The sequence below is a fragment of the Haemaphysalis longicornis genome, unplaced genomic scaffold (genome assembly GCF_048455015.1).
Source record: "Haemaphysalis longicornis isolate Haplotype H1 unplaced genomic scaffold, Haemaphysalis longicornis Haplotype H1 scaffold_9, whole genome shotgun sequence".
NCBI classification, from domain to species: Eukaryota; Metazoa; Arthropoda; class Arachnida; order Ixodida; family Ixodidae; genus Haemaphysalis; species Haemaphysalis longicornis.
Genome location: NW_027526460.1, coordinates 88,731,756 through 88,752,057, shown reverse-complemented (window position 1 = coordinate 88,752,057; position 20,302 = coordinate 88,731,756). Strand labels below are relative to the sequence as shown.

The window sequence follows — 20,302 nt, the reverse complement described above, 5'->3', positions numbered from 1 at the left end:
AAACGTATGTCCGTGGAAGATTTTTACAGCCTAGCTAGGTAACCCCCATGGTTTCATCTTTGGGGGCTAAAACGATCTCCGCGGGCAAAAACTCCAAGGCGCAAAGGCCTAAGACGCCGCGAGCGCATGCGTCAGGTTAATCAGGCATACAGCATAGAGCTCAGTGTTCGTTTAAAACAAACCACAAAACAAGCATCGAAACCTCATGATAAGGCGCCTGTGAACAATAATTAAGACCCCCCCCCCCCCCCAACATGTTTTCCTGGTAAAAATTGTTTGCAGGTTATCTTTGAATGGTAGGCAAAATCTAGTGACACTAGCCGAGCGCAAGCGACAATCCCGCCGAGACGACGAAAAACATTTCATACTGTTACGAATGGGCCAGCGCCGCAGTACTTCCCCGCATCACTCCTCGGCTGTGCGGCGAAGCCACTCGTGCGCCTTCGAAAACAGGCGCAATCATGTCGGTGGCAAGTTGCGACAAAGCCGCGTCAAGCCCGTTCTACATGGGGCGAATTTCGCTTGCGAATTCGCAGTTGCGGCGCCGCCCGTGCGGCAAAACGATTTATTTTCCTATTTTCACTGGTGCGACATATTGCCAAATGGTAAGCGGCGTTCACAAGAGAAGTTCGACTCTTCCAAACATTTGGAAATTCACCACAGCAACGAGAATAGATCGTTTTGGTTCACGAGCGGCGCCGCAGCTGCGAATTCGCAGGCGAAATTCGCCCCATGTAGAACGGGCTTTAGACGCTTCGCTCTCTGCGCATTCGGGGGCTGCCTGCGGCGGCTGAACTTCGGCGGCTGCCTGCGTGGCTCGTCTCCACGCTCTTCAAGGACACAGAGGCCCCGTCGATCGCAACGAAGTCCTCCTCTCTCCCCTCTCTCGAACTCAACGTGCGCGGAGGCTACCGACGACTAACGAACACTGGAAAGAGCGTTGCGTGTGTCTGGGACGTTTGTGCGCGTTCCAGCCTGTTGGCGTTTTGACCGTTGTCGCTTTTGGGTATATATAGAGCTGCCCAAGCGTTGGTAACCACTCCTGTTAGAGCAGCGAATCGATGTTGTCGCTCTGTTCGAGTCCTGTATTGTAACCTCGCCCGTCGGGGCATTGTTCTTTGGCTTCGGCTCACCTCTCGCTATGAAGTAAACAGTTACGTTAGCCTACGGCTTCTGGACTTCTTCACGGCTGCAACAGCGGCTGGCCGCTCGCATCATACACGCTACCACTCGTATGTCGGAGGCCACGGAGCTCGGATCGGGTGCCCCCGCCCGGTCGCAACAATACCCTCCTCCGTCACCATTTGTTGTGGCTTTGCTGGACATCCGCTTGGGCAGGGCGGGATGGCGGCCAATTTTTAATAAACCGTTTTAAGTTCATTCTGGTTGCAAGGCTTGGAAAACCTTTGTCTAATCAACTCCCCTTAGCTCTTCGTTGAACCCTTCTAAGTGTAATTTTTTTTTCTCCACAGTTTTTCTGGTCTGTTCCCCACCGCCTAGTAACACCGGCCTGCAGGAGGGTGAATAATACCGTTTACAGGAAATGCGCGTTTCTCGAAATGTTTATTAAGCTTTAGGGTACCTAGAACCAAATTGATAACAAGATGGATACTCACGGGATTATGAACAGTTTGGAAAGCGTAAGGAAATCGGAATACTTCCTTTCTAATATCGGTAATAGAAGGGTATAAGGCATCGGTTCTAGGATGAACACGTGTCGTGCAGGTGAATTGCACTGATGCGGAGTTTTCTTCTAGAATTCTCCTGAGGTCTGCTTCGACTCGCCGGTGTTTAAGGTCGACACTATGGTATACTTAGGGCTACACTGTTATGCGATTAAAAAATGTTGCTTTAAAATCAACGAAATGAATGAGATTCTTTTCTTTTTGTGTGGCAAAATGTTACACCGAAAACGTTAGTGTTTCTTTCTAATTTACACAGCTCTTATTCTAGGGTTGATTTTCAAAAGCAGGGGACTGAAAAATTGAAAAAAAAAAAGTTTGGTAAGGATTCCGACTCCGCCCCTTTTGACATTTATGGTCAAAATACTCCGTATGTACTACGTCTTTTTAACAGTTCATTGCGTTACTATTCCACCAATAACATAATGGCTTCAAAGGGAAGGGTTACGTATAAATAAACTTTAATTATGCGTTATTTCTAGTAGACTGAATATTTAGGTCACCAAATGAAACAGACGAGCTTTTCTAGTTTGTAAATAAAGGAGTTACTCTTTCGAAAAACGGTGAATTATCTTATATGTTCTGCGATCGAACGTCGGAAAAGAAGTTAGTCTAGCAAATCGAAGACAGCGTGAAAGCGTATCTAACAAGTATTAGTGGACTTAGTAGTCGTTGAAAACATTTTGCCATTTTTGTACAACACAACTGCACTTTTTCTTAATTTTTTTTTTTTTGGGGGGGGGGGGGGAGTCGCAGCATGTGGCGTCCTGTTTAACAGTTATGTTTATTTTGCCCCCGGCAAAGACTCTCACTTTCATAGATTGTAAGGACAGCTTCTTGTCCTGAATCAGCGGTAAAAAAGCGCTTTGTTGTATTTCAACCCTCACAAAACGGTAACAAAAACTTGACGACAACGTTTTCACTTAAACTGTCCTTCGTAGACAAGCGGCAACGGGTCTCGAGATCTCGAACGCGCGCATTGGTAACTGCCGATCGTAGTATTGTTTTGACAACTCTTCAGGAACAGCCGGGACACGTTTGACTTCGATGTTCCTATTTCAAGTGTGTGTTATAAGGTGTGCTATTCGGGGCTTATTACGAACGACTTGTTTTTATTGGAGCATGCAATCTGTTGTGCGAGAGCTGTTTCCTGACTTCAGACTTAAATTTTTGTCTTCAGTTTCCTTGAAGTGGACTATCATTTCTCGCAACGACTTGTTTACGCTGCCAGCAGTTGTTGCTATGTCACAATGTTCTTTCCCTAGCTAACTCTCGAATGATAAGCGCCTGTGACATACCTCTTGCCGGATTCCTTTTTAGGACGCTGTCTTATCTGATCTCGCGGTTTTCACTCTGGTGTGGTGACATTACGGGCAGTTATTTTGTTATTCCGCCCCCCTCTCTCAGCTCGCACGTGCCGCTTGCTATATGCGACCATAAAGCTTGACGGTGAAGTGCCACTATGCCAGAGAGGAACGAGCCGCCGATGTTACCTGCTACTGTGCATTTGAACACAGGAACCGACCGGTGACATACATGAAGTCGAAGTTTTGCACGGGAAGGCTTTGAAAAGTAAAAAAAAAAAGTTGCATTCATTTTGGCAGGGTTGATCAGTGACAACGCGTTATGCCACTTGCATGTATCGAAGTTAGAGGGACAGTGTCGTTACAGCGTGATAACATTTTTGAGGGATAAGATACACATCCGCAGGGCGCACGAAGGCCTTGCGTGCACACTATTAGCATTTGACTAGAGTGAGTTCTCTGCTTACTCGAAGATACGAATCGGGGCTTTATGCACTGAAGCGACACCTCTCGAAGGTGGAACGGTACAGTGGTTGGCTATGGACTGATTTTAACTGCCCCGGGTTACAGTACGTAACCCAATTGCCTGATTAACGTAACTACCATAATTGCCTCGTTGTCGTGCACATGAGATTTTTTCTCATGTGTACGATTACCACAGCCGGTAATGCGGCCCTATGATGAAGATGACAACTCTTTAGCAGCCGCGGCGCTTAAATTTCCGGAGGCCGTGGTCGAAAAGCTTTGTGAACCTCAAATACGTAGTTCTTTTTAAATATGCCGTTAACTCACGTGTGCTATATATGTATCTTAAACAAGAACGTCAAGTACGTTCCATTCTTACGAAACACACGAAGCGATAAAAATCAGCGGTAAGTTTAGATTGGCGCCAGTGTAGAAGCTCCTCTCTGCTGCTGACTGGTCATAGCCTTCTCAACTTGGACGTATTTTAACCACATCGTGTTTTAATTCAGGGTTTGGTAAATTCTACTGACCCTCCCGTAATTGTTTCTTCGCCTAATTGCCCGTGTGTCATGTGACCGAATTCGAGATGTCTTACCATTTGCAGCTTTCGCTCAGTGGCTAAAACGTTGCGCTGCTGAGCACAAGGTCGCGGGTTCGATTCCCGGCCGCGGCGGCCGCTTTTCTGATGGAGGCGAAAAGCAAAAACGCCCGTGTGTACGAGATTTCGGCGCACGTTAAAGATCCCCAGGTGGTCAAAATTAATCCGGAGCCCTCCACTACGGCGCGCCTCATCGCCTGCGCTGCGTCGGCGCGTTAAACCCTACAATCAATCAATCAATTTGCAGCTTTCGCGCACAATATATGATTGTGTATCGCGCTCGCATACTCAATGATGCGCAATGAACTGAATATTACGTTCACTTGTATGTCAAACCAAATATTCTTTTGTTCGCATATGTGTCGCGGCAAAATTGTCCGTACTTTCCAGCCGAGACACCGTGCAATGTACCACGTTCAAAACTTCGCGAGTTTAACGCGCCCATGCTACACTTGGGTGAGCCTCATTTCACACACGATTTCTATGACACCCCCTCGCGCTCCTGTCACGTGATCACAAAGGTCGTGACGTCAAGACCAAACGTCACGTGACAAAGATCGTTTCGTCACTTTCTTGTTTAACCCAAAACAAATCGTGCCGTGCGCGTTTTCTCCACGTTGGCGTCGGCGTTTGTCGGTTCGGTGCTATCCGCGTTTGGTGTCAACGGCGGTTATTTAAAACAAGTGCAGCGTCGATCTGCAAACGTTTCTGTCAGGTAAATAAGCGAGCGAGAGTGAGGGAGAGCTATTTTCCCCTTGTTTCCGTCGTTTCGTGGTTTCGGGCGTCGCGTTCGTGCCTGGCGGTCGATCGTTCCGAGTGCGCGGCTGGCCTTGCGCGCCGGGAAGCTGACGCCCACATGTAGTAGTTATTAACCTTACCTTACCTGTTCTTGCTTCTAGCTCAGAGTACTGAAACAACCAGAAATTTCGCAGCTACTTTGAAGCGGTGTGGCTAAGTGTGAAGGAGCTGTGGGTAATGTTTCACAGGCTTGAATTTTACGTTGTTCTAACGACAAAATAACGGCATTGAAGCCCAAAACAGGGTGCTCAAGGCCCACTATGTCAAAAGTGCGAGTGGAAAGCGGTCACTGACTTCTCGGATCGCAGCCGTTGTTCGTGGCTACCTTTCGGACAACGAGAAAAGGTTCCATGAGTCGACGATGAGGCAGTCGTCACTGTACAGACAGTAGAGAGTTTTAGTACAGCGGAAAGCAACACTTTAGCGCGCCCATTGCGTTAGCGAACACGTTAACTGTCGTGTAACGAGGCGTTTGCGATTGCGGCGCGCAATCGTTAACGCCTGTAACAATTTTTGTGGAGGCTTTGTGCAAAGCCCATGAGTTTTAATTGCACAGAGGTGCAGTGTCCTGGTATCTGTACAACAAAGTGCGAGTGCTCTTTTGTTCTTTGATTTCCATATTTCTCCACATTGGATTGTTTACCTGTGTATATATTAGTTTGTCTTTCAGTATGTTATTTGAATTTGAATGTTTGTACACCGACACGTACCTGAGGCCTGCTCTCAAATAAATTGGTGTCTGCTTAACTATCCTGTCTCACAGATCTGTAGCATTGCTAAGAGCAGTTAAGTGGCTTATAAGCTACACCTTAGACAGACATAATGAATGCTTCACACTGTTAAGGCAGAATTACAGGTAGAAACAAGAAGTCAGTCACATAAACAATAAACTGCCTACCTGCAAGATATTGCTTTTATTGCACTTTTGTGCATAAAAATATTGTTTTTTTTCTTTTGTTTCAAGTGTACTTATTGAATTCTAATTTTACTTTCGCAGTTAATGGCCTTTTTGTACATTTGCTGATTTTATATTATATATTTTGTTTTACATACCTGTGACATAGTATTTATGCCAATGGGCATACTATCGCAATAAAAAAAATGTGGGGTATGCTTGCTGTCATTCTAACTCTGCCTGATTAATGTGAAGTTGTGATGTACAGCAGCGGCAACGAAACATCCCAACTGTATGCGCCATAATGCAAGCATAATGTTTGGTACAAAGTTTGTTTACAGCAAGGCATTTTCAGCTGCTGCTGACACACACAAAAAAATGTAAAGTTCCTTTCAGGCTTTGGTAACTGTTGTGACTAACAATAGTGCAGTAGAAGTGTGGCAGTTTCACAATTCATTTGTAAAATTGGTTGAGAACTCAGTATTCCAACACTGAAACTATGCAAGTCATTACGTTAACTTTGTTTCAGTGGATTCAGCATCTAAAGGTCCAACGAGACGAAAGGTCCAATAGTGGATATTCCGTCTCGCTGGTCATTCAGGTTCGATTGGACTTTCCGTCTCAGAGGATATTTCGTCTCGTTAGACATTGAGGCTCTTACTATTAAATGAATGTCTGGAGCACTCTGAAGTTACCTTGAATGCCCTCTACCGCAATATAGTTGTGGGACCTTCTGCATTTTCACATGCAATACCTTTTACACAATAATTTGAAGTGAAATGTATGCCTGGCACCTCTGATTTACGTCATAAAATTTGAGTGCGCCTGCAACGCTATTGACGAAAGCAAGCTTGGTCGCGAGTACGTTGCTGAGGGTGCCGAAATATGACTCCAGTTTTTTTCATTTGGACCTGTTTTATCATTCGGGCAAACCATCAGGGTTTTTCTCGTCGTTTTGTTGGAATGCACTAGTATCAGTGAAAAAAATAATTTTCCCGACCTTCATGCCATGGCAGGCACACGAGCGCTAAGCAAACAGTCACATGTTCGTCCATCCAAAAAAAGGAGGGTGCTACGACAGTCGCCTAAAACATCCTACTTCAATATCTTCCCTTCTGATATTTCGTCTAAATTTCGTGCCCACTTATAAAAACGACGTTATTGTGCTTCGCGCTGTCACAAGAGCAAGCCCAAATACTAACTTCAAGCCTTGGAATTATCATAGTATTCACTTTTCAAAAACCGTCTTCTTTTCATCAATTCCCTTTCCTCATCTGTCCGCAGCAGTAGAAATTTGACGATGCCCTCAGCAGCATAGACTCAGCACCAGGACATGTGTTACATCGATAAATGGAACACTTCCTGAGCGTATGAAATGAAAATACGCTCAGGAAATAAAAGTTTCCTGAGCGTATCGCTGCTTTGTTCGCGCTCAAACTTCACACGGAGGTCGCATTTTGTGGTCTATTTTGTTTGGCACTGGGAACAACAACAGTAGATACCTGTTTATTCTGCAAATACATAATATCGATCTTTGACTATGGCAAAATGGCGACCATTATGGACGGGCAAGCTGATCTTGGATCGGTGGTGCCACCTGGGATATGCAAAATGAAATGAGCGATGACAATTCACGGTGGGAAGGAGCCGAATGAGGTAGCAGAGGATCAAAAAACCTCTTTTGTCGATAGCTTAGGATGGCCACAAATAATTACATAGCAGCTAGTACAAATCATAATACTGTACTCCTGCGGTTCATTGTTGTCGATACCGGTTACCTGGTTTCAGATAAGCTGTCGTCTTCTGTGCCAGGTTACCCTACTTTCCGAAATAAGGCTTACAATTCTTTGTTCACGTTTGTTGCTTTGTTCTCGTTTTACTTCTATTACTATTCTGTGCGTAAGTGTCTGTGCTTGTGACAAGGTGCCACGAGATCATTCACAGCGTACGAAAAGGCATATCCTGTTCACCTGCAGTGATCGATATTATGGCGTCATGTCACAAGTACAGAATGTTCGCCGTTCGGCTGGCTTGAGAGACAGGTAAGGTGTGCCGTACATAATGTGCCTTATGAGAAAAGCTTAAGTCGGATGATGTCTGGTTCCTTCACTCCTGCCCGTTTGTGCTTGGTGCGGTGGATGAATTTGGTTAGCTGAGTCATTGTGCGTTGAAGTTGGAGCCTGATCCGTCCTCTGGCATGGTGAGCACGAGTAGGCTCAATGGCCAATTGGACTCAAGATTTCAACCCCCTGAAAATGTTATTTCCGCATAGTCGGCCTAAAAAGACTGCATGCATGCATAGGCAAAAAAGGAATAAAAGTTGGTCTTCTGGGGGACTACTTGACTTTGCCCCAATCATTACACCCTTTAGGAACTAAATGTGAGCGGACAAACGGTTAATCTGCCACCGGGTTGTTCAGTTGCCATACTTCCCAGGGATGGACAACTATACTTCAAACAAAGGAATGAACAAGAGAGAGCGCCAAGAGATGCTGCTCGAATGCAATTATTTATTTTCATAGCAGGTCAGATGATTTTGTGTGCACGTTAATTCTAGTAAACCATGAGCGCTTGACCCGTCGTCCTTCTTTACCGTCGTTGTCCAAGTCACGCTGTATTTTTTGAATCATTAAGGAGTGCTCCAACTAAATCGAGAAGATAGCTCATACGTTGCTAAAGGAATCAATTGAGCAGAAGTTCGTTTTTCTGGCCTAAGAGTAATTGGCGAAATTTTGTGATTTCCGGTCCAGTCTTCACACGCCATTAATCATATGATGGTACCCTGTGCCGCAAACAAACAGATTAGTCTTATAGATTTCCATAATCACAATCACACTTTCTTGTTTGTTTTGCGGTGGAACTATTTTTAGGAGGTTGACGAAAGCCATCCGGTACGGCACATTCATGTGCAACGCTTTATATTGACGCAAAGGTGAGGTCCGCACATGACTACCTGCACAGTCGCAACGCTCATTTTATTAACGTAGCGCAACATTTGGCACAACACGCTTGAACCTACCGCTATCGGCTTAATCTTCACAACAAATGCATGTCTTGAATAATACAGTGGGCCTTAGTATTGTTGGACCCTTCGTCTCGTTGGACATTCAGTCCAAAAGCGGTTTTTATGTAGCTTGAAATAAAATTCAAGAGAACAAAGAGCAGAATGCACATTTGGTGGATACTTCAATGCCCACAGGAGGATATTTATTAGAAGCCGGGGGTAAGTGCGAAAGGGTTTAAGCGGAGGTTGTTCAGAGAACATGCCTGATTTACAGCATCCCTAAAAGGGCACTTGCAAAGTGGCCTTTTATAGTCCAGTATAATTGCTGGCTTTTTGTAAATGTGAAATTCGAACCTGTTATTAGATACAGAACCTACTTTTTGTCGTTCCGTTACGACGTCCTAGTAAATTGGCAGAAGTCTAGCCTTCATGCTGGAATAGAATACGTGCATGGACGAGGGATAATGAAAACAAGCGTCCTGCTGTCACCATGGTCTCCGTACCCTTTCTTTCACCACCGCCGCTGCCATCTTTCGTCCCCGCAACGCGCAGCATGTTACGCGGGTAGCAGCTCCGTTGGGCAAAACAACCTCGGGCGCTAACCGAACGCCAAAGCGATCGCAACTGACCAGCACAACCGCGCGATGCTTGCAGCGGCTGCCTGCAACAATCGCTGCCCATGCAAGCATCGCACTTTGCCGCCGAGTGCGCCGACATGAAGAGCGACAGCACAAAGTAATCGGTACATAGGACACAACACACCCTCCACTCCTCCACATCTCATTTGCGCATTTACCGCGAAATCCGAATGTGGTCGAGCTCTACGCTCCGATGCACACAATCGAACATCACTGTATTCGCCGCATCACAGCACGGCGTTTGTTCGTGTGGTGATCTCAGGCACGTTGTTGCATGTCATTGCTGGTGGCAACGTGACTTGTAGGATAGGTACTGCAGAACTAGTGGTGGCAAACTTCGTCCTCGATTTTTCACGAGATGGATCGGCGTCGTCATGGTCACCGTTTCGTCGACGAGGGCTCAGCACGCCGGCTACACCCGTGAGCTCCCAGCACAGCACACAACGCGAAGTCTAGCGTTTGCAGATCGACGCTGCACTTGGTTTAAATAACTGGCTTTGACAACGTAACACGCGGATAGCACTGACGTTTAGATGAACAAAATGGGGCGTCAAACAAACGCCGACGCCAACGTAGAGAAAACGCGCACGGCACGATTTGTTTTGGGCAAAGCAAGAACGTGACGAAACGATCTTTGTCACGTGACTTTTGGTCTTGACGTCACGACCTTTTTGATCACGTGACAGGAGCGCAAAGGGGTGTCATAGAGATCGTGTGTGAAATGAGGCTCACCCGCTACACTTGGGCTACGGAACGCCATTTTGGAGAGCTCGGGTTTAATTTTCAACACCTGGGCACTTTACACGTGCACCGAATTCTTTACACACGGGCGTTTTGCGCCTTGCAACTCCACATGAAAAGCGACTGCCCCGGCCGGGAATCCATCCTTTGTCTTCCTAATGGTTCACGTCGTCTAGTGTCACATATTGCAAAAGAGCCGCAAGGGCGTGCTATGGATTTTCCTGTGTTTTATTTTCGCTTGTATTTTTCTTTTCAGGTCGAAATGACCCGGAAGTGGCAGAACAGACAGCAGCGAGTAAGTTTGTCGCAACTTCTGCTTAAAGGAGCCATGAAGAGAAAATACAACTTCGTGTAATATTGCCGCGAACCATACATTGGGTTTGTTTATTTGTGTTTTGCTTTTACCGCCCGGGTGCGCCGGTCTGCGTTATCTCTGCGCCAAGGGAAGCGCGTGTTCCATTCTTTCTTTCTGTGCCGCATGTGTTATCTGTTGTGATAGGGAGAGCATTCCGATCTTACGTGAACAGCCCAGAATAATCTTCTTGGATCTACTATGTTCTCGATGCGAATCGACGTTTCGAGAACCACGCGCGCCGAAAGATAAAAAGCCTGCAGTGCGGACGCCGGGGCATTCGATTCTGCGACGCTCGCCGACGCACGTACGTCACTTTGTTGACCACTGCTTCGCCGCCTCTGTATTCTTTTCAGTTGTTAGGGGAGCACAAGTTCGCTCCAATAAACTTGTTTCTTTTCCAAACAACTGCTTCGTCCTTGGCTACGTGACATCTGGTGGAGGTGCGGGGTACGCACCCTTCATGCCCACTACAACCTCTGGAAGCCGCCAAGCCAGTCCAACAAGAGCCAGCCTCCGCGTGCAAGATTTACCACCCGAGTTCGGTCTACTACCGGAGAAGACGAAGAAGAAAAACGTCGCAACCAGCACCATGCTCAACCAAGCCAACCCTCCTGTCGTTCTGCAGCAGCCACGGGAACCGCCATCATTCCGAGGAGCCCCCGCAGAAGACCCAGAAGAATGGTTGGAGAAACTGGAGCGCGTCCGGAAATTCAACAGGTGGGACGACGCAGAAACGTTCCGGCACGTTTTCTTTTACTTGGAAGATTCGGCTCGCACTTGGTTCGAGAACCACGAGAGCTCCTTGACAAATTGGGCTCAGTTCAAAAGCGAGTTCACTAAGACCTTCACTACCGTCGTGCGGAAAGAAAGAGCCGCCCTTTTGTTGGAAACGCGCACGCAACACCCCAACGAAGGCGTCGTGATCTTCGTTGAGGAGATGAAGCAGCTATTTCGCCACGCGGACCCCGAAATGACGGAAGAAAAGAAGTTGCGCTTCTTAATGCGCGGAGTGAAGGAGGAACTGTTTGCTGGACTTGTCCGAAATCCGCCCAAAACCGTCGCCGAATTCGTGACCGAAGCCAGCACCATTGAGAAAGCCCTTGAAATGCGTGCTAAGCAGTATGACCGCAACTTCGTTGGCGCGGCCAATGCGAACGACTTTGGCAGCACGCGGATCCCGGCCGACAGCCTATGCGAGACTATCCGCGAAATAGTGAGAGAGGAGCTGCGGAAACTTCTCCCAACGCCGCCGCAGCCCCAAGTCGCTTCCCTCACCGACGTGATTAGAGAAGAAGTGCAACAAGCGTTGGGAACTTCTACGCCATCCGAGGTACCCCGAGAGCCACAAGCTATGACATACTCCGCGGCTGTTCGTCGACCCCGCCCTGCTCCAACACGCCGCCAAGAGGCCCCGCCGTACCGCCGCCCACTGTCACCCGCCCGACCCCCGGTAGCCCGAAACCAGACGCCGAGGAAGACGGACGTATGGCGAACTCCCGATAACCGTCCTCTGTGCTACCACTGCGGAGAGGCCGACCACATTTACCGTCGCTGCCCATACAAAAGACTCGGACTGCGTGGTTTCTCCGTCGACGCACCTCGCCCTCTCCCTGGCCAACGACCACGTGAGATCGACGAGTATCTATCTGAAACCAGCCGTGGCCCAGCACGTTTCAACCGTTCGCCGTCGCCCTACCCCTACCAATCGCCGAACCGCCGTAGCACCGCTGACTTCGCCCGTGGAAGGTCCCCCAGCCCACGCGGGGGAAACTAAAGGCGGCAACTTCTGGAGGTGAAGTTGCTCTACGGCGAAAAACTAGAAACCCTCCAACGACGCAAGGACGCGCTGAAGACAGTGATTCACGACATGCCCTCATCCCGACGACCCGACCTAACCCTGACGAGACTCCCGAACACGACGACAGCTACACGGCGCGACGCGTACCCGACCTGACCGAGACGTCCGTTGAGAAGGCGACGACAACGACGATGCACAGTGCCCGACCATCAACACGTACAAGCAGAGATACGACGCCCCGACGAACCTGGAACTCGAGGACGACTGCATCTGACGTCAAGGTGTCCATCGACGGCTTTGACGTAGTCGCCCTCGTAGACACGGGAGCTGACTATTCGGTAATGAGCGGACCATTTGCGTCTAAACTGAAGAAAGTTATGACCAGATGGGACGGTCCGCACATACGCACAGCAGGAGGCCACCTCGTGACGCCAAGTGGAACGTGCACATCGCGCGTCACCATAGACGGCACAACGTACCCTGCGGCGTTCGTCGTTCTGTCTAACTGCTCCCGCGACGTGATTCTCGGAATGGACTTTTTGACGGACAACGGCGCAATAATTGATCTGCAGACCAAGTCGATAACATTTTCCTCCAATCACTCCACGACGCCGCAGCCGAACCCCGATCACCGTGCTGCTGTCAGGATCGCCGACGATCACATCACCCTGCCACCCCGCGCAAGCTTGATGATCGCCGTCTACTGTGAGGATGCTGCTTCTGACATCGACGCTATCGTAGAAAGTGATCGAAGGTTGCTTCTCGACCGCGGTGTCTCCGTCGCAAGAGGCATTGCGCACTTTAAGCAACGCCAATCTCACGTTTTGGTCACTAATTTCACCGAAGAGTACCAGCATTTAAACAAGGGAGCTGCAATTGCGTTCCTCGAAGAAACACAAGAAGCAAGTGATGTGATCGCAGTCGCCGACTTTGAACGCACACCCGTAGAAACATTCAAGCTCCCGCAGCCCTTCGACGTGAATCCGGCGCTACCGCAAGAACAACGGAACAAATTATTGGCTTTGCTACGTCGCTATAGCGAATGTTTTTCGTCGAGCACAAAACTACGTCAGACCCCTCTAGCGAAGCACCGAATAATAACCGAAGATGGAGCCCGACCTACCCGACAGTCACCGTACCGCGTCTCTTCACACGAACGGGAAGCCATCCGGACTCAAGTCGACGACATGCTCAGCGACGACATTATACAGCCATCGAAAAGCCCCTGGGCTGCGCCCGTCGTACTCGTAAAGAAAAAAGACGGCACATTAAGGTTTTGTGTTGACTACCGACGACTGAACAAAATCACGAAAAAGGACGTGTACCCCCTCCCCCGAATTGACGACGCCCTCGACCACCTCTGCCACGCGAAGTACTTTTCATCGATGGACCTGAAGACCGGCTACTGGCAAATTGAAGTGGACGAGAGAGACCGAGAGAAGACTGCATTTATAACCCCAGACGGCCTATACGAGTTCAAGGTGATGCCGTTTGGGCTGTGCACAGCACCAGCGACGTTTCAAAGAGTCATGGACACTGTGGTAGCTGGCCTTAAGTGGCACACCTGCCTCGTATACCTCGACGACGTAGTGGTATTCGCCCGGACTTTCGACGAACACCTTGCAAGGTTGGAGTCTGTACTCGAGGCCATTCGTACGTCGGGGTTGACGCTGAAGCCTGAAAAGTGCCGTTTTGCATACGAGGAACTCAAGTTCTTGGGCCACGTCGTCAACGCCGCGGGAGTCCTACCTGACCCGGCAAAAACTTCAGCTATCGCGAACTTCCCTAGGCCGAAAGACAAGAAGGGCGTGCGAAGATTTCTCGGGCTGTGCGCATACTACCGGCGCTTCGTCGCAAACTTCGCACGCATTGCAGAGCCACTCACGCGCTTGACGAAAGACAGCACCCCTTTCAGCTGGGAAAACGACCAAGAAAAAGCATTCTGCGAGCTGCAAAAACGCCTGCAAAGCCCGCCCGTGCTCGCTCATTTCGACGAAAATGCCGAAACGGAAATGCACACGGACGCCAGTGATATAGGCTTGGGTGCCGTCCTTGTCCAAAAGCAAAGCGGCTGCGAAAGGGTAATCGCCTATGCCAGCCGTGGTCTGTCGAAGGAGGAGAAAAACTATTCTGCCTCTGAGAAAGAGTGCCTGGCTATTATATGGGCGATTTCAAAATTTCGCCCATACGTGTATGGAAGGCCATTCAAGGTTGTAACAGACCACCATGCGCTGTGTTGGCTCGCCAATTTGAAGGACCCCTCTGGCCGTCTTGGGCGGTGGAGCTTGCGCCTGCAGGAGTTCGACGTTACAGTCGTTTATAAATCCGGCAGGAAACACTCCGACGCCGACTGCCTGTCCCGCGCCCCCGTCGACCCACCACCACAAGACTCTGATGAAGACAGCGCGTTCTTCGGGATCGTGACGGAGAGCGACCTAGCCGCCCAGCAGCGTGCCGACCCCGACTTACGCGTCATAATCGAGTACCTCGAGGGATGCAACGTTGCCGTTCCTAGGGCCTTCAAGCGCAGCTTACCAGCATTCAGCCTGAGAAACTCCGTCCTCGTGAAGAAGAATTTCAGCCCCGGAACAAGAGCGAATTACCTTCTCGTCATCCCCGCGGACCTTCGTGACGAAATTTTGGAAGCGTGCCACGACGACCCGTCTTCCAGACATCTCGGCACAGCCCGCACTATTGGAAAAATCAAGGCGAGGTACTACTGGCCCGGCCTTACCTCTGACGTCACCCACTACGTCCGGAGCTGCCGTGACTGCCAGCGACGAAAAACGCCGCCGACAAGACCCGCCGGACTTCTGCAACCGATCGCCGTCCCATCGAGACCATTTCAACAGATTGGAATGGACCTTTTAGGCCCGTTCCCTACGTCACGATCACAGAACAAGTGGATTGTCGTAGCGACAGACTACATGACGCGCTACGCAGAGACCGCCGCTCTTCCGAGGGGGACTGCACAAGAAGTGGCGAAGTTCTTTATAAGCCAAGTTGTGCTGCGACATGGAGCCCCGGAAGTCCTAATCACAGACCGCGGAACGGCATTTACTGCGGAGCTGATGCAAGGAGTATTACGCTACAGCAACACGGATCACCGAAGAACGACGGCGTACCACCCCCAAACGAACGGACTAACAGAACGTCTGAACAAGACAATCGCAGATATGCTGTCAATGTACGTTGACGTTGAACATAAGACTTGGGACGAAGTGCTCCCGTATGTCACGTTTGCGTACAACACGGCTATCCAGGAGACGACGCAGCTGACGCCGTTCGAGCTTGTCTACGGTAGAAGGCCGACTACGATGCTCGACGCCATGCTTCCGCACGTAGAAGACGACGATCTCAACGCCGACGTCCACGAATATCTTCAACGTGCGGAGGAGGCCCGCCAGCTCGCTCGAGTTCGTATAACGGACCAGCAGCTGGTGGATGCGGGCCGCTACAACCTCCGACGCCGAGACGCCGAGTACCAACCAGGGGATCGTGTGTGGGTTTGGACTCCCATCCGACGACGCGGACTCAGTGAGAAGCTCCTGCGACGCTATTTCGGACCCTACCAGATTCTACGACGTGTTGGCCAACTTACCTACGAAGTGATCCCTGATGGTGACTCCGGCACATCACGACAACGCAGGCGGCCTGAAATCGTCCACGTGGTTCGCCTAAAACCTTTGTACGGACGATGACAAACTTTTATTTTCATTGGTTCGGACTGTCGCTTATGTTAGCATCGGGTCGATGCACTCTTAGAGGGGGGGTAATGCCGCGAACCATACATTGGGTTTGTTTATTTGTGTTTTGCTTTTACCGCCCGGCTGCGCCGGTCTGCGTTATCTCTGCGCCAAGGGAAGCGCGTGTTCCATTCTTTCTTTCTGTGCCGCATGTGTTATCTGTTGTGATAGGGAGAGCATTCCGATCTTACGTGAACAGCCCAGAATAATCTTCTTGGATCTACTATGTTCTCGATGCGAATCGACGTTTCGAGAACCACGCGCGCCGAAAGATAAAAAGCCTGCAGTGCGGACGCCGGGGCATTCGATTCTGCGACGCTCGCCGACGCACGTACGTCACTTTGTTGACCACTGCTTCGCCGCCTCTGTATTCTTTTCAGTTGTTAGGGGAGCACAAGTTCGCTCCAATAAACTTGTTTCTTTTCCAAACAACTGCTTCGTCCTTGGCTACGTGACAATATGAAAGTACTAGGATTCAGTATCTCACTCAGCTCCATTACAGCCCCAAAGACGTTTTTAACGAAAAAAAAGCAAGAAGTATTTAAAAACTGTCAAATTTTGCGCCACAGTGACGTGTTATGAGCAAGAATGACGTCATGCGGGCCAACAATGAAACATAATTTTCAGTGCGTTAACTGCACGTTAGAATTCAAGTGATACGGTCAAATGGAACTAGAAGACCCATTACAGACGTCCAGTCATGTGTCATCGCGACGGGTCAGTTAGGCGGCCGCCAATCGCACAAACAAGGTTCCGTGACGTCATAGAAAAGTTGCGGGAAATTGGCTAGGGGGTCGCGACTGCATCACACGTTTGCTTTAATATCTCCGTTATTTGTTCGAAGATTGCGATGATATTGGTATCATTGTTATCGGGACTAAGCAGTCTTTCTAATAAACCCAACTTGTATTTTGTCTTCATGGATCCTTTAAATGCGTGGAATGCGTTTCTTCGTCCTGCTCCACTTCGCCCAGCTTCGCCCTGAAACTACATTTATCGCGTCATACTGCAGTATAGTAGCTTGGAGCAGCATTTCATGAAGGCTAGCTTAATATTAAGATCGCGTTATCCTAGTCAACTGGAGGAGCAAGTCCGGACTTCACAAAATTGAGAAAAAAGCAGTGGGCAACTGCGGGGAATCCTACTGCGTTCGTTAAATTCGGAAGTGTGTGAAGTCAAGAATCCGCTGTAATTGTACTCAGGCTGTGGAAACTTTTTTGCGTCCAGCAGCTATTCTTTCGTAAATACTGAAATGCTTGAGTGAGCTGGTTTCCAGTGCCTCTAGTGTCATATTACCCCAAACAACAACGCCACAGGAACAGGTCGATTTTTTAAAGTTAAGCCGAACAGGAGACACTCCGGCAATAAGGTTAATCTACATGCGTACATGAAAAAGTCGTAATAAATAACCCGCTCTTATTTCTCCGCCACAGAGTTGCCGAACGAAGAGCTCAGAAAACGCTGCATGCCAGCAGGCAAAGGTAAGAAGGTCTCCATTTTTAAAACAAACAAACAAACAAACAAACAAACAAACAAACAAACAAACAAACAAACAAACAAACAAACAAACAAACAAACAAACAAACAAACAAACAAACAAACAAACAAACAAACAAACAAACAAACAAACAAACAAACAAACAAACAAACAAACAAACAAACAAACAAACAAACAAACAAACAAACAAACAAACAAACAAACAAACAAACAAACAAACAAACAAACAAACAAACAAACAAACAAACAAACAAACAAACAAACAAACAAACAAACAAACAAACAAACAAACAAACAAACAAACAAACAAACAAACAAACAAACAAACAAACAAACAAACAAACAAACAAACAAACAAACAAACAAACAAACAAACAAACAAACAAACAAACAAACAAACAAACAAACAAACAAACAAACAAACAAACAAACAAACACAAACAAACAAACACAAACAAACAAACAAACACAAACAAACAAACAAACAAACACAAACAAACAAACAAACAAACAAAAATAGTAAATAAATAAATAAATAAATACTGAAAAATGTATTCTCTCATTTCGGCTGAGTATCCAGTGTACAGAGTAGCATGTTGTTTTAAAAGTCGCGGTACAATGAATTTGTGATTGCAAATTCTGTCAAAAAATCTCCTCAACGTACAAAGTCTGGAGTTGCATTAGACAGGCTGGCTCACGTACCATCACACTCGCCTTGCTGCCGACGTTGTTGTTGAGAGTTACTTATAGGTTCATTTGTTCTTCACTTCAAGCCTGTCAGATAAGGAGCAACCAGTTTTTGGCATGGCTTCAACCCGTCGGCATTGGCGGTGACATTGCGACAATTGCGGGAATATTTATCCGTACTCCTTTCGCCAAAAATTTTCTAGGCAAATCCTAAGCCTTCTTTGCCAAAAAAGAATACAAAGACTAAGCTTTACCTTTACGCGTGACAAAAATATTTTATGGCAGTAAGAAAAAAATAACGAGTTTTCTCGAGCTTTCCTAAAACGTTTCAGCCTGGCTCAGTACGTAAGCTTGTACATTGAATTTGAATTTTTTGCGGCCTTTGCACTTTCGGCTTGGGCTAGAAAATTTTGAGAAAGATTGTACATGTCATTATAACAAAACTTGTTGGAAGTTAGCAGCACTATGTGGTGTCCCTTCGCTCCTAAGTACGCGTTTGTGTGCGGTATAAACTTTTCAAGATTGCTGCATTCACTTGCCCTAAGCACGCGTACTCCTGAACTTCATTTTACCCATTCAGCTGGGTATTGTTTGCTTTATTAAAACAGCGGTTTTCGTACCACCTGCACTAGCGGTGCTGCCAGTATAATTAAACTAAAACGCGCGCATTTTTCGCCGAATCGTAAATTCTCAGAAATATGCTGTCATACAATAAGAATGCCACTTCACGGGGTGGACACGTGGGCGGAAATGAATCTCTCGCTGTTTTCGATTACCCTCGGTTGTTTATGGCGGGATTCCTTGCGCTTTTCGTCCACCCCGGCGATCGTTGAGAGGCCGTTCTGACGTCAGGCCGTGATGTGCTTTCTTTACTTAATTTGCCGGCAGCCTTCTCGATGCCGTGGTCACCACAAATAAAGCGTCAATCTCAGCATGCGCGCCGACGTACACAACTACACCCCCCCTTCCTTCCGCATTGATCTATTATTGGTTTTAGGGTATTGCAGAATGGCGTAGACGCGAAGAACGCACATCTCACCGCTCCCCTCGGTTTATTCTTTTTCAGCCGAAAGTTCTGCCTACAAGAGCGGTTGATTAGAATCTGAAAGGGGGCTCTTTGGAACTATTAAAGGTCGTGGGACCATCTATTCTGCGCAAGGTACCGAGGAAGGCGGTTATAGGAGCAATAATATTTGGGCGTTGATATATCGGCTGTCTCGAAGTCTGCTTGTAATGCACGAAGAATCAAAAAGATTGTATTTGATTCTTATAGAGCATCCTGAGCGGAAGCAGGCTACGTATCAGGTGCCAGGGCACCGGCGTGCAAATAGAATAAAAGCCATTGTCGGCAGCACAAATCCCTGTGCAGCACCGAAAGGCCCTTGCGACATCCAACCCGACTCTCCCCGCCGCAATACAAAGTGTTCCCGCACTTCTTGCTGTACACACACACATGTGACTCGCAAACGCACAATATTTGGTAACGATCATAACTACGATAGGGCCATGTCGTCTTTGATGCGGCAGCAAGGCTGAACAATATGCCTACTCTAACACACCGTTTCTGCTTTATCGATAAGTGTATTTCTTCTACAATAAAGCGACGAATTACTGACGCTGAAATACGAAAAGATTGCATTTGCTCTGGTCGATGATTCTATGAGTAAAGCTGGATTTTATTATCCTAACTTCACGCCTATATGTCTGATGTATAGGTATTTCGGGAAAAAAAAAGTTTCCTTTGCTGTTATCTTTCGCAGTTATTTTAAAGCGAACGCTTTCTTAGTGGGGCCGCGGGCGTTCCGTCAAAAAACTAATGCATTTCCCCATTGGCCGGTTGATCGACCGAAAAGCTCTGATAAGATATCTGGATACACGGCGCGTGCGTGAAACCGGGCTTTGAATGTGTCAAAACGGTCACTTGAAAATCGCGGAAAAAAAAACGCGTCTAGATAAGACAATACACGCATCGATCATAAAGAACGAGTACGATAGGACAGCTGTGTCTCATAAACCATGCATCGTTATGCACCTAGATCTTCGCAAGGGTACGTTCTTCGTTTGCGATCTGGGTCCTTGGAGGATTGACAATC

At 47.9% G+C, this 20,302-nt stretch overlaps 1 protein-coding gene across 1 annotated transcript in view; it reads left to right on the top strand.

Annotated features, from left to right (window-relative positions):
* The window catches only part of LOC144153300 (uncharacterized), a 61,216-nt gene that overhangs the window by 22,240 nt on the left and 18,674 nt on the right, over positions 1-20,302 (top strand). The window contains exons 10-11 of the mRNA XM_077684951.1: positions 10,382-10,420; positions 17,458-17,505. Of these exons, the coding sequence (XP_077541077.1) occupies positions 10,382-10,420; positions 17,458-17,505 (87 nt within the window). The remainder of the gene's footprint in view (positions 1-10,381; positions 10,421-17,457; positions 17,506-20,302) is intronic.